Source organism: Mchenga conophoros, linkage group LG3 (assembly GCF_057382185.1).
Source record: "Mchenga conophoros isolate Kocher_MC1m ecotype Shallow Benthic linkage group LG3, M_conophoros_male_GT1.1, whole genome shotgun sequence".
NCBI lineage: Eukaryota > Metazoa > Chordata > Actinopteri > Cichliformes > Cichlidae > Mchenga > Mchenga conophoros.
In genome coordinates, this window is record NC_140528.1 from 36,396,099 (window position 1) to 36,411,354 (window position 15,256).

The following is a 15,256-nucleotide window of genomic DNA, read 5'->3' on the forward strand; positions in this document are numbered from 1 at the left end:
AAAATTATATAACTAGTACATATTAATAAAACACTATAAAACATGAAACCTACCAGGAAGTGTTGCCAACCTCAGATTTTTTTGTTTCCTCTAATGTTTTTTCCTATTTCAGTTGTAATAATGTTTTCATTATGGTTTGAGATGGACAACATGGCCCAGCTTGAAGATTCCAGATCCTCACTCAAAGCTGGCAGCTCTGCAGTCACCTTCAGGAATGAGGACCTATTGAGAGCCCTCAGGAGGGCCAGGGAGAGGAACTGACAACATCAGCAGTCGAGTTCTGAGGCACTGCGCAGGGCAACTAGGAAGTGTGTTCCAGACTCCATTTCAACACTCAATTGATAGTCACACCGTCCCCCAGCTGTGGAAACACTCCACAGTCATCCCCATCCCCAGAAGAAACAACCCAAAGTCTCTGAATGATCTTCGTCCTCTGGCCCTCAGCTCCCTGGTGATAAAGGCCATGGAGAAGATCATAAAACAGCTCATCGTAAGACCCCGTGATGGACCCACTCCAGTTTGCTTACCGTGCACGCAGAGTTGTTGATGATGCAAAAATCTTCATGTTGGACTCCATCCACAAACAAATTAAGCTCCCTGACTCCTCGGCCAGACTTCTGTTTGCTGATTTCTCATCACCATTCATCACTCTGCAGCCTCAGATCCTGGCCACTAAACTTTCCTCCCAATTTCACCTGGATGATCAGCTGATCCTGTGGATATTGGACTTTTTGACCAACAGGGCTCTGAAAGTTTGGGTCAACAACTGTCTTTCCGGTCTCTGTTCCACCTCCACTGGCTCCCCTCAGGGCTGTGTGCTCCCCCCCTGCTCTTCATCCTCTACACTGATGACTGCAGATCCACACAGCCCAACTGTCACCTGGTTAAATACGCTGACGACAGTTCTCATGTCACTGCCCCTCACAACACCACAGGCCCACTCTTCAGGAGTTTGTAGAGTGGTGTGACAGCTCCAAACTTGAACTGAACGTGAGCAAAACCAAAGAGATGGTGGTGTCCTTCTCCAGTAGGTAGAGGGATCTGGCTGCTTCAGTCACACCACCATCCACGGGAAGCCAGTGGAGGTAGTTGAGGAGTACAAATACCTGGGAACCATCTTTGACAACCTCCTGAAATTCTCCGCAGCACAGAGGAGATTCTCAGGAGGTGCCACCAACGGCTATACCTCCTTAGGAAACTCAACTCCTTTGGAGTCAGCACACCCATCAAGACGACTTTTTACTATGCCTTCCTGGAAAGCATCATGACCTTCTCCATCACCTGCTGGTTCCACTCCCTCACCGTTCAGAGCAGGAACAGACTGCAGCACACTGCATCAGTGTGCTCTAAAATCATTGGCCTGTCAGAACTCTGGCTCAGGTTTTCAGCCAACAGGTCCTTAGACAGGCAGCCAAAATCATCAACGACCCCTCTCACATTCTTCACCCCACATTTCAATGGCTCCCCTCTGGGCGACGCCTCCGCTGCATTTCCTGCAGGACTGAGAGGAGGAGCGCCACCTTTGTCCCCAAAGGCACTCTGCTTTTTAACTCCAGCCGATAAGAACACTTCCCACACCAGAAACATAAACTACTCTACAGTCTATTTCTACTGCCGACACTTAACTAACTTATTTTTAATTTACAGTTCTTTATTCACCGTGTATTTATTATCTCACTCTTATTGCCCTATCCTTATCTTCATTGCCATGCTGCTCTGTTATATGTTAATTGCCCCTTGGGGATAAATAAAGTCTTTCTGATTCTGATGGTACAGGGCATGCAATTCAAACACAAAGGGTTTTCAGACTCACTTTTATGTGTTACACAAGCTTAATATTTTCTGTTGTTAAGTGATGACAAAAAGATTTTGTTCAATATACTCAAAAATTTAAGTGAAGGAGTGTTTTTTCTTTTTGGTGCACTGAGTTTTAAAATGATTAGTCAGCTCACTGAAACATGGACATGTGCACAAAGTACTTTTTAAGTTAAAATGCTTTGTTGTTAAGTTCTACCTACAAGAACATTAATATTTTTTTAAGTATAATTGACAAAAATGAATTGCCTCCTAATAAATTGTACAGTGCCCTGAATGACGAAGACAAATGACAAGCACAGACTCCATATATCTTCCCTGCTTGTTACTAACACCCATGTTGTCTGATCCTTAGAAACATGTCTGAGCTTCTTTGTGTGTGTGTGTGTGTGTGTGTGTGTGTGTGTGTGTGTGTGTGTTTCCCGCTTTAACAGCTTGATTTCCCTAATGATTTGAATATTGTTAAAGAGTATTCACCTTTCTGTAACCTTGCAGAGGTTTTTCATGTGGTGCCAAACCTTCTGTAGACTGTCTGGACAAACTGACAATTGTTACCTTTTCAAAAATTACAGATAAGCCTGAGTAAGGTGATAATCAATAAACTGGTTTATACTGTAATAGTTTAGAAAAGTGTGTTTACAGCATTGGCTTAAAAACATGAATGCAATAATATTATTAATTAACATTTATTAAAACATTACCATAACATTATGGTAAATGGCCTGTATTTATATAGCGCTTTACTAGTCCCTAAGGACCCCAAAGCGCTTTACACATTCAGGCATCCACCCATTCACACACTGGTGATGGCAGCTACATTGTAGCCACAGCCACCCTGGGGCGCACTGACAGAGGCGAGGCTGCCGGACACTGGCGCCACCGGGCCCTCTGACCACCACCAGTAGGCAACAGGTGAAGTGTCTTGCCCAAGGACACAACGACCGAGACTGTCCACGCCGGGGCTCAAACCGGCAACCTTCCGATTACAAGGCGAACTCCCAACTCTTGAGCCACGATCGCCCCATTACCATAACATTACCACATTACCTTCACTTTAGTTCACTCCCTCTTGATGTCCTCATTTGACAGTAAAATATACAAAGAAATCAAACAAAAACCTTGTTAAAAGTCAGCCCCAGTCAGCAGATGACTAGATGAGCTGCCCGGTAAGTTACGCATCATTAATTTATTAATGACAAAACATATAAACTTATGATTGATGATTGAAACCATTTAAAGATACAATAGACTTTTAGATATTCAAAAGGTATAATTATTTTGGATATACACACTAAACTCTATATTAAGCATCTTATCAGACTGGAGATAATAAACCTACAGCTCCAGGACACTGGGGCGTGCAGCTCGGATCACAGCTGACCCTTCCCACCCTGGACACTGTCTGTTTGACCTGCTCCCCTCAGGCAGGAGGCTCCGGTCCATTCAGACCCGAACCTCTCGCCATAAGAACAGTTTCTTCCCCTCTGCTGTTGGACTCATGAACAATAACCATATGACTGGTCCCACCACAAACACATGACCTGTATTGTGTTCTCTGCATCTGTTCCATTTTTGCACCGATCATCACCTACATTAATGTATATATCAATCTGCTTAGCACTTTTCATATATTTTTTTTTTATCTAAGTGTTTGTCTTATAGTATGTTTCCCACTAAGTACCGCAGCAATTTCCTAATGTTGTAAATCTGCTCAATATCTGACAAACACTTTTCTGATTCTGATTCTAAATGATAAAAAATGACAAAAATAATCATGACGACTATATTTGTTCTACAGAAGCAAAGAATGGAAGAAACCTGTTTAGTGCTCATCCTGCTGCTCTCAGGTCAGTAATATAAAATATTAAACATTGAAATATAGTTTATAAACTTACTGAGACAGATTAATGTCATTTGGGTAATCAGATTACATGTTAAGTTTTTTTTAAAAAATAAATGTATTTATTAACACATTTACAACAATGACAGAGAGAAAATCTTTACCTACTTATACCACAATACCTGCATTCACTTTAAATTGTGTTACTATTTAGTTTAGCTATTAAACTAAATAGTTACTGTGGATTACAGTTTTTAACAACAGCCAATGTATCCTGTATCATGACAGTCCTAAGCCCAGATAAAATAAGAAGACTTGTACCAGGAATGGCACCTGACATCAAGTCACAGTCAAATATGTGGATAAGAAGTACATTTCCATACTGGATTGTTAGCGCCCTGAGTTAACATTTCCCAGCACCAGTGCTGTTGATAAGCTCAGTGCCATTACAAACTGCTGGGCTTTGACAAAGGAGGAGGATAGGGGAAGGTGTATAAATATAGGGAGGTAAAGGCAGTATGGTGTGTAAGAGTAGGGATTTTAAATGTAGGGACTATGACTGTAAAGGGAAAGCACTGGCTGATGTGTTGCAGAGAATGAAGGTGCATATAGTCCTGATCAAAAGTTTAAGACAACTTAAAAAATACCCGCTACTTAAAAACTTCATTTAATTTCACATATTTATCTCAGTTATATTGCAGCCATCTTTAGAATGTTTCGATTCGTGGGGTCAATTTGACCACAAACATAAAATAGATTTTTTTTTTATGTCTTTTTGAGATTGACCTTGACTATTATCAGTTGCTCACAGGTTCTTGCACTAACATTATGCACACTGTTTAACAAATTTCTTTTTGAAACATCACATAAAGTTTGTTATAAAAATATATGACAAAAATTAGGAATTTACTGTAGTGAATTTATGATTTAAAAAAAAGCCTATATCAACTGCTAGCTGTAAAAACAGTCAACTAGCTGTTTGCTTTGAATGTATTTCTTCCAAGAAAAACTCAACTTGTGAGGTAATTTTGTGTGATGTATGGAGGTTCGCCCACTTTTTTTGCCGTTGTTTGCTTTGCAATATGAGTGGGCGGGAGTGGAGATTCATTGAAAGCCCAGGGACACCAGCTATAAAGCGTTGACCATTACCAGTATTATTTGTATCACAGTAAGTATGCTAATTTTCTTTAGATTTCTATGTTTTCCAAGTCAGTTTTATTGACATGCCAGCAAACAAATTCTCACTGGCACCAATACTTAATAAGCTAACAGCTATCAAGCTAACACAGCCACTTCACTAAGATAGTGGACTGAGTTCACAGCAGTAGCTGTGATAGACAGATAGATATGCTAAGTTTTTAAACTATACATAGTGTGATATTTTCAGGAATTTGATTTGTTTTTTCATTTTTTGATACGATGCTTATTATGGTGTACAGACATTATAATGAAATCTAATCTTTTAAAATGTAAAAGAAGGATTTACTGAAGAATTCAGAACTGATTAAAAAAAGGGCCAGGAGTAGTTGGTAGGTAAGTGACATGAGATGGTTAAAGTCAAGTCAAGTTAACCTTTAGTGATATGGCCATGTACACAAATGGCTGAACTTTTTGGGAGGAATATGTTGCTGGTCTGCTCAGTTAAAGCTAAAGTTAATACAAACCCATGATATTATTTAACAAAACCCATTGTATGGAGAAGCACTATAACTTTTGAACTGAGTAAGTAGTTTTGCTGCATAGTGGAACCCCGACTTACAAATACCCCGTTTCACGAAAAATTTCAGTAACGAATGCACTGAACTGCAATATTTCTGCCCGTGTTACGGCAAAATGCCGAGCCTACAATGCCCACAATGCCTTCCGAATCATGTGACAACCCCTTGTCTTCCGTACTTGCGCTTTCTGTTCCACGTGAACAACGTATTGTTGTTCTAGTTAGCAATTAGCCTATAGCCTATCGTTCAGCATCTTTTTTTTTTTTTTTTTTTGCCTGTCCCGTTTGGCTCTTTTGCCATCAGAATTGTTGTCTAAAGGCGAAGAAAGATGCCCAACGGATTTACTTTACCAAATTGACCATCCCAGCCTTGCCGTAATGGTCCATTTGATTCACCTTTTGTTGTTTATTTTATTTTCACTTGCTGAATACAGGACAGACTTGACTAGGGGAAAGAAGGGGAGAAAGAAAGAGGGAAAGAAAAACAGCTGAGAAGAGGGACGGGGGAGAAGGGTCGAAAAACAAAAACCAACAGAATGAGCAGAGGAAAAAAAATGCATATATTGATCACCTGGATCACCTGTTGAGAAAGAAAAAATAAAACAAGCAGAAGAGAACAAGAGTAATAGAATAAACAACATCACAATGATATATGGGAATATGACAGTAAATACTAAATATTAAACATTATTGTGCAGCACATAAGATCAACAGAACACAGTGTGCTTTGAGGTAGGAGCCAAAAGGGGATGCAAAGTTTGGGCAACCTTGTTAATGGTCATTATTTTCCTGTATAAATTGTTGGTTGTTACAATAAAAAAATGTCAGTTAAATACATCATATAGGAGACACACAGTAATATTTGAGAAGTGAAATTAAGTTTATTGGATTTACAGAAAGTGTGCAATAATTGTTTAAACAAAACCAGGCAGGTGCATTAATCTGGGCACCACAAAAAAAGAAATGAAATCAATATTTAGTAGATCCACCTTTTGCAGAAATTACAGCCTCTAAACGCTTCCTGTAGGTTCCAATGAGAGTCTGAATTGTGGTTGAAGGTATTTTGGATCATTCGTCTTGACAAAACATCTCTTGTTCATTCAGGTTTGATGGCTTCTGAGCATGGACAGCTCTCTTTAACTCACACCACGGGTTTACAATAATATTCAGGTCTGGGACTGAGATGGCCGTTCCAGAACGTTGTACTTGTTCCTCTGCATGAATGCCTTATTGGATTTTGAGCAGTGTTTCGGGTTGTTGTCTTGTTGAAATATCCAGCCCCGGCACAGCATCTTATTCCAGAATGAAGCTGGCTTGTCCAAATGTGCTTTAGCAAACCTCAAGCGGCTCTGTTTGTGCTGTGGGTGGAGGAAAGGCTTCCTCTGCATCACTCTCACATACAGCGTCTCCTTGTATAAAGTGTGCCGAATGGTTGAACGATGCACAGTGACTCCATCTGCTGCAAGATGATGTTGTAGGTCTTTGGTGCTGGTCTGTGGGTTGACTCTGACTGTTCTCACCATTCGTCCTTTCTGTCTCTCCGAGATTTTTCTTGGTCTGCCACTTCGAGCCTTAACTTGAACTGAGCCTGTGGTCTTCCATTTTCTCAATATGTTCCTAACTGTGGAAACAGACAGCTTAAATCTCTGAGACAGCTTTCTGTATCCTTCCCCTAAACCATGATGGTGAACAATCTTTGTCTTCAGGTCATTTGAGAGTTGAGAAACATTTAATTTTGTACTCACTCCTTTAAAATGATGTTCCAAAAATGTTGTAATACATGTATTATTAGTTGAACTATATTAGTTGTACATGGCTGCACTACACATACTTGTTGCAGTTTGACTACAGAGAAGAGAAAAATAAATAAAATTAAAAATACAGCTCGTTCACCAGTTGGACTTTCTTTCATATGCTATCATTTCCTCCATTTGGACTCAAACAAGTTTGAAGTTTGAAGGTGTGCAGTGATGTGAAATAAAACACTTCCCTCAAACAGTTTGAACCAAGAAATGTGGTAAACCAAACATTATAAAAATAAATAAATAAAATGACTTAAATATTTGTAAAAATTTAAGGGAAAATATTTCACAATAAAATCTTTTCATTTTCTCAGGAGGACTTTCCACTCTTCCTCCCCACTCCAGAGAATACCACTTTGTGAACCAGCTGATGACCTGGACTGAAGCTCAGAGTTACTGCAGAGAACACTTCACTGACTTGGTCACCATCTACAACAGTGACATCAACCAACTGCTTTTCTCAATGTCACCAAGGATCAGTACTTGGGCTTGGATAGGCCTCTATGATGATCGTTACAGCTGGAAGTGGTCCATGGAGGGAAAACTTTTCTATGTTGGCAGTACACATGAATTTCTGATCTGGGCTAACGGCCAACCAGACTGTGTATATGCAAAGGAATACTGTGTGGCTCTTCAGGGACAAACACAGATGGATGATAGACCCTGTGGAGATTCTTACCCTTTCCTGTGTTACAATGGTAGGAAAAAGATTTGTTGGCCTAGTTATCACTACAATTCTATGAGACTAGGCATGTTTCAAAATTAATCATTTTCTGAATCTTTTACAGCCAGCAGTACAAGTTACATCTTAGTGAAGGAGAGCCGCTCCTGGTCAGCGGCTCAGTCGTACTGCAGGACATACCACACAGACCTGACCAGTATAAGAAGCAAAGAGGAGAAATCCAACATCACGCTCACTTTGAATGGATCAGGGGTTCAGTATGTGTGGATTGGCCTCTACAGGGATCCCTGGGCCTTCTGGTCTGACAACACAACCTCCACATTCACTAACTGGATGCCTTTTGAGCCTAGAAACTATTATCCACCTGAGGACTGTGGAGCATTTTATTTAAAGACGGGGACATGGGAAGATGGCCCCTGCACCTTCAGATTCAGTTTTTTCTGTTTCACAGGTGAGGTCCAGAATGCAAACACTGTAAGATCCTGTCATCATGTAAAACACTAATGTTTGTGTTGTTATATGTGGTTCATTTTTAGCAGTGACAAAGCAAACAGTGGTGAAAATGAAGCTTCAGTCAGAGGCAGACATGCACAGCACAGAGATCCAGCAGCAGGTTTCACAGCAGGTCAGCAGTTCAGTCACCAACACAAACTTGACACAAGTTCAAACTATGCTTCATGTTTTTCATCATCTGCACATTTTGTCCAGCTGTCAGGCCTCATGCTGTCAGAAGGACTGACAGACTTCAGGATTCGTTGGAGGAAAGTCCAGAGTTACCGTGACGACCAGTCGAAGAAGCAGGATGTGGATGGTGACTGCAAAACTGAAGTCGGACTGGACTGAACCACTTGATGTGAAGGGCTGCCACGATTAGTCGACTATCGAAATCGTCGACGACTAATTTAATAGTCGACACGTCCTTTGAAGCTTTGTAAGATCCCAAAAGACGCAGGAATAAGTTGTAGGATTTAAGAGTGTAATAACGGACTGAAACAGAAAATGGCATCACTGTATGTACAAGGATGCCAGCTGCCGTTAAACCCCGAAGAAGAAGAAGCAGCGTCACAGAATTCATAGCGCGGCCCAGCTTAGTTTCCAACAATGGTGGCAGCTAGTTAGTTTTAATATTACTCTTATTATTCTTTCTGGGTCACAAAATAAACGTTTAACATATTTTCAGGTGAGAATGTAGCTGTGTAAACCTCAAATATCTGCTCAGTTTATCAAGACACCACATATTTTCAAAAGCACTTCAACGTTTTCAGAGACGTCTGCTACCCACCAGCTCGATAGTGAGCCGGGGGCAAGGCTCACTAGCGCCGGTGAAAACACCGGACTCCTGGCAGCTGAATAAACGTCAAGCAGACAACTTACTATAAGAAGTGTGAGATGCTCGAGAATATACTCCGGTGTCCTGTTATACTTTAGATAGCAAGGAGCAGACGGCTGAGTTTATTAAACTCCACCGAAACAATCTGCAAATTTTTATTAAAATTTAATAAACTATCATCTTGTCTTTATTTTTAGTTAGCACATACCCTAAACACTTAAACCTGTAAGCTAATGAAAATATATGAGAGCAGATGCTGCTGGTCCAATAATCTATATGTTTTACGTCCAATGGATGATGATCTGATTAGTCGACTAATCGCAAAAATAATCGGTGACTAGTCGACTATCAAAATAATCGCTTGTGGCAGCCCTATTGATGTGTGAAGTTAATAACATGCTGTGCTGAGCTGTCTCAGCCTTTAAATCTTTCAATATTTCAGAGTGTAAAGTTCCACCTACAGCTCATTTGTTCAGCTGCAGTTGTAGTTTGGTAGAAATTCTTTAATCAGAGGTCCACTTACTAGTTTTCGTGATAGGCTCTAGTCTCTTGTTTTTGTTTTTCAGTGTGGCTTCCAACACCTTAGACCCTGTCCATCTGTGGACGTCTCTGCACAGGCTTTGTCTGTGTGCAGTTTATTAGGATCCATAGTTCTGTTTCATTGTGACAGCAACCTCTGCTGACTTACACAAATGCATCACATAGGCAAGTATACAAGAAGCAATATTTAATGAAACACGTAAATTAAAATGCTAAGTTAGACTCAAGTCCTGATAATTTCACTTCTTTTATTTTGATCTTAATGTGTTTTCTTGGTGATTTGAGCTTATTTTTCTATTAATAAAACAATGAGTCCTTTGTGGGTTTTTACAGAGTAATAAATCAGGTAACATTGTTACAGATCTATAAACATAAAAACTCTTGACAATAAAGTTTTCTGTTTCTTTAGTTTTTTTCTCTCTGTGTACATTTGAGGCCCGTGTTAAATTCAGCGGTTTTAAAATGTAAAAGACCTGAATGTGATTTCTACAATCTAAAAAAGAGCAGCTCAAGTGGAAACAGGAAGGTTGGGAAAAGAGACCGGACTGTAAACTCGAGAGAAATTTATATATGTTTAGTTAAACTGGTGTTGGGAAGTATAATATATGCATGTTGCTGTTATGTTATATAGTAGAATTGTGTTTAATATATTTATATATGCAAATATAAAATATATAACTTTCTATTAATGACAGTAAGCGGTCCAATCCCAATGGCCCTGCTCAGATGAGAAGCCTGAGGTCTTTGAGAAAAACTTTCTGTGAGTCTTTATGTCTGCAGACTTTGACTTAAGGCATGACCTGCAGTTTATAGCGCTGTGATGTTAACCACAGGTTAACCACGACAAGCGTTAAAACACAAGACAAAAAACTAAATTTAAATAAGCACGAGAGAAGGAACTAACTCTTAAATCTTAGGGTCGACTTGGGATTGGGCTGAATCCCACACTTGTAGGAAAATAAACTGTAACAGATTAAAAATGCATTGCTGTACGTCACTGAACATCAATAAAATAAGATAAAGAGCTCAAACTGTTCTTTTTTTGCATTTAAATTCGTTATACTTCACTTTAGAGAAAACATGTTATTGTTGCACTTTGGCATGTTGTAATGACATAATGTCCTTGACACATTAAAGCTGTCTCCATTTCAAATATTTGACTTTGAGGAAGACAATCTCTGCATTTCCCTGGACAGCTGAGAAGAACCGGATAAACAACAACACCTTGTTATAAGTTAACATTTCACCAGCTTAGATCAGGCTTAGGTTCAGGGCTGTGCAGATATGTTTGAAGGGGCAGATGCTCAAAGTTATAAAGAGGCACATTAGAACAGGGCTGAATAACAATAACCTACATTCATCAAGAATCTAATGTGGAATTGTATCATACGATCACTGACATTATGTGGGAACAATGCAAATCATGCATATTCTATGTTTTACCTAAAGGGTACAATGTTGCTGTTGAGGAGTCGCTGCCCCTGCTGCTGATTGTGCTGGAGGGCAGGGATGTGTTGATCTGAGACTGTAGACACTGTAAAGTCCACATGAGACATGGTAGCTGAAGAAACAAGTGTTATGAGATAATAATAAAATGGAAAGACTGGTGACAGATTTTGTGGCTTGGTGTGGTGAGTCCTTCTATTCACTCAATGTGTCTAAAACTAAAGACATGATTATTGATTTGGGAAGTCCTCTTGTTTACTATTACTGTACTAGTATTAAAACTGCTGATATTGGGATTGTGCGGAGTAATGTCTCATCTGACATGTTGTCTTTGTTTTATAGAAGGTTTATGTAATCCATTATGTTTTTGTATCGCTACCTGGTTCAATACCTTGACTGTGAAGAATAAGAATCAGTTGGGACTTCTGGTAAAAACTGCTAGCAAAATTTCAGGGTGCTGGCAATATGGAAATTCAGCCATTTATACAGTGGGGCAAAAAAGTATTTAGTCAGCCACCGATTGTGCAAGTTCCCCCACTTAAAATGATGACAGAGGTCAGTAATTTGCACCAGAGCTACACCTCAACTGTGAGAGACAGAATGTGAAAAAAAAATCCATGAATTCACATGGTAGGATTTGTAAAGAATTTATTCGTAAATTAGGGTGGAAAATAAGTATTTGGTCACCTCAAACAAGGAAAATCTCTGGCTCTCACAGACCTGTAACGTCTTCTGTAAGAAGCTTTTCTGTCCCCCACTCGTTACCTGTATGAATGGCACCTGTTTGAACTCATCATCTGTATAAAAGACACCTGTCCACAGCCTCAAACAGACTCCAAACTCCGCCATGGCCAAGACCAAAGAGCTTTCGAAGGACACCAGGAAAAGTATTGTAGACCTGCACCAGACTGGGAAGAGTGAATCTACAATAGGCAAGCAGCTTGGTGTGAAAAAATCAACTGTGGGAGCAATCATCAGAAAATGGAAGACATACAAGACCACTGATAATCTCCCTCGATCTGGGGCTCCACGCAAGATCTCATCCCGTGGGGTCAAAATGATCATGAGAACGGTGAGCAAAGATCCCAGAACCACACGGGGGGAGCTGGTGAATGACCTGCAGAGAGCTGGGACCAAAGTAACAAAGGTCACCATCAGTAACACACTACAACGGCAGGGAATCAAATCCCGCAGTGCCAGACGTGTTCCGCTGCTGAAGCCAGTGCATGTCCAGGCCCGTCTGAAGTTTGCCAGAGAGCACATGGATGATACAGCAGAGGATTGGGAGAATGTCATGTGGTCAGATGAAACCAAAGTAGAACTTTTTGGTATAAACTCAACTCGTCGTGTTTGGAGGAAGAAGAATACTGAGTTGCATCCCAAGAACACCATACCTACTGTGAAGCATGGGGGTGGAAACATCATGCTATGGGGCTGTTTTTCTGCCAAGGGGACAGGACGACTGATCCGTGTTAAGGACAGAATGAATGGGGTCATGTATCGTGAGATTTTGAGCCAAAACCTCTTCCATCAGTGAGAACTTTGAAGATGAAACGAGGCTGGGTCTTCCAACATGACAATGATCCAAAACACACCGCCCGGGCAACAAAGGAGTGGCTCCGTAAGAAGCATTTGAAAGTCCTGGAGTGGCCTAGCCAGTCTCCAGACCTCAACCCCATAGAAAATCTGTGGCGGGAGTTGAAAGTCCGTGTTGCTCGGCGACAGCCCCAAAACATCACTGCTCTCGAGAAGATCTGCATGGAGGAATGGGCCAAAATACCAGCTACTGTGTGTGCAAACCTGGTAAAGACCTATAGTAAACGTTTGACCTCTGTTATTGCCAACAAAGGTTATGTTACAAAGTATTGAGTTGTATTTTTGTTGTTGACCAAATACTTATTTTCCACCCTAATTTACAAATAAATTCTTTACAAATCCTACCATGTGGATTCATGGATTTTTTTTTCACATTCTGTCTCTCACAGTTGAAGTGTACCTCTGGTGCAAATTACTGACCTCTGTCATCATTTTAAGTGGGGGAACTTGCACAATCGGTGGCTGACTAAATACTTTTTTGCCCCACTGTAACACAAATCTGCTCAGGAAGGCTCATTCTATTGTTAATTGTTTGAAAAATCCTAATTTCCCCTTGTGGGACAATAAAATATTTGAAATTGAAATTTAGTGTCGGTTTCTCATATTTCTTGTTCTCAAAAGATTAGTACTAACCTTGTTGTCTCTGTCCCTAGTCAACTCCACGCAATATAATCTGAGTCAGCCTGCAGTTAACCACAGCCCCATAACTGGTCTCTCCTGCTGCTATCCTGCCTTGATCCATGCGCTCACTCCCCTCTTGCAAACCTCTGCCTGCCGACAAAGTAAGGTCAAAGTACTCATGATTGGAAACCATTGTTACAATGGGTTGAGGAGAAGGCTACCTATGGGGATCCGACCAGAGTGTGAGTTCCTGTCTAAAAGAAATGCAGCGAGTCAATCCAGTCTAAAATCATAAACATTTTTTTGTTATAAAAATGATGACAGGATTTTGCTGGTGATGGAGACTGGAATAGGTTGTGCGTGAGTCTCCACTATCAGCAATATCTTGTGTGAATGCGGGTGAGTGAATGTGTGACTGGACTGACGATGTGGACTAAAGTGTTGACTGACTTTACACTGAGACAAAGACTGGAGCAAGGTTAGGACGAGTAAATGTTGACAAACAATTCACCACACCGGTAAGGAAAGGGTGGATGCTTTGCTTTGCTTTGTTTTGCTTTTGAAAGGAGTAGGAGGACAAGAGAGACCGGAGGGAGAGACTGTAGGGTCACATGAGAGTGTTGAGCTGCAGACTGAACCCTTTGGCTGCTAATTTTGGGTTGCTGATGTTTGCTTTAAGAAAATTTTTGATATCACTCATGTTACCATTAACAATAGCAGGCCACTGTAGAAGTCAATCAAATTATATAGAGCAAAATAGTCAGAACCAAAACAATATTTATGAATTACATAGGGGATTGGTAGACTTGTCACATTCAAAATACAGTTATGGAATAACAAACACTGGTCCAAGTGACTGAGGTTTTTCCCTTTAAAATAGTAAAATTATTTTTTTTAAAAAAGAGAGCACAGCTGGGGTATGCGATAGGACGTGGTACTGCAGGAAAACAAGAGCAAAGTAGACAAAACTAATAAAAAAAATAAAAATTAGGTTTTCAAATTTGAAGTTAATGTTAACACACAGGTTTTGTTTCTAGGTAGAAACTCTGGGTGGAGCTAGGAGTGCAACAGATTTCAGGATTCGTTGGAGGAAGGTCCAGAGTTACCATGACGACCAGTTGAAGAAGGAGGATGGGGACGGTGGCTGCAAAACTGAAGTCTGACTGGACTGAACCACTTCATGTGTGAAGTTAATAACATGCTGTGCTGAGCTGTCTCATCCTTTAAATCTTTTATTTCAGAGTATATTGATTGCAGAAGTGCCACCAATAACTTGTTTGTTCAGCTACTGTTGTAGTTTTTTTTTCATTTGTGAAAATCCACAATCCAGACGGGATATTTCGAAGGTTTTCCCTGTGGAAAAGCAAAAGTATAAGTTTGAGAAGATGTGGGTTCTATCAAGGAATCCTGCTTTGCCGAATATAGAGCAGAGCACAGAGCACTGAGGAGGAAAACATTTTTTTCCATATCACCACCAATTTATCTCCCTCCAAAGAACAAAATAATCATCAGCTTAGAGTGGATTAAATAAATAAGTAGAATTGATGTGATTTTATTATCCTTTTCTAAAATCATTTTTGCTTTTGTTTTGCTCTAAGTTGCTTTAATACAATCTTCTAGACAAAAAGTCTAAATAATGAACATTCATTTTTTTTAACCTTTAATGAAACAATACACACATATATATATATATGATCTCACCCCCTCAGTGAGATCATATATATATATATATATATATATATATATATATATATATATATATATATATATATATATATATATATGATCTCACTGAGGGGGTGAGATCATATATATATATATGTTGCAATATCTGCAATGTTGCCTTCTGGCAACATTGCAGACATAG

The 15,256-nt window shown here is 40.0% G+C and overlaps 2 protein-coding genes across 2 annotated transcripts in view; one reads left to right on the forward strand and one right to left on the reverse strand.

Moving 5' to 3' along the window:
- The window catches only part of LOC146578426 (T-cell surface protein tactile-like), a 553,052-nt gene that overhangs the window by 82,743 nt on the left and 455,053 nt on the right, over positions 1 to 15,256 (reverse strand). The gene's annotated exons all lie outside the window — the stretch shown is intronic.
- LOC146578436 (C-type mannose receptor 2-like) lies at positions 7,545 to 8,699 on the forward strand. Its single transcript, XM_085249947.1, has 4 exons — positions 7,545 to 7,872; positions 7,963 to 8,307; positions 8,393 to 8,481; positions 8,565 to 8,699. Exons 1-4 carry the CDS (start codon positions 7,545 to 7,547, stop codon positions 8,697 to 8,699), a joined length of 897 nt encoding a protein of 298 aa, XP_085106073.1.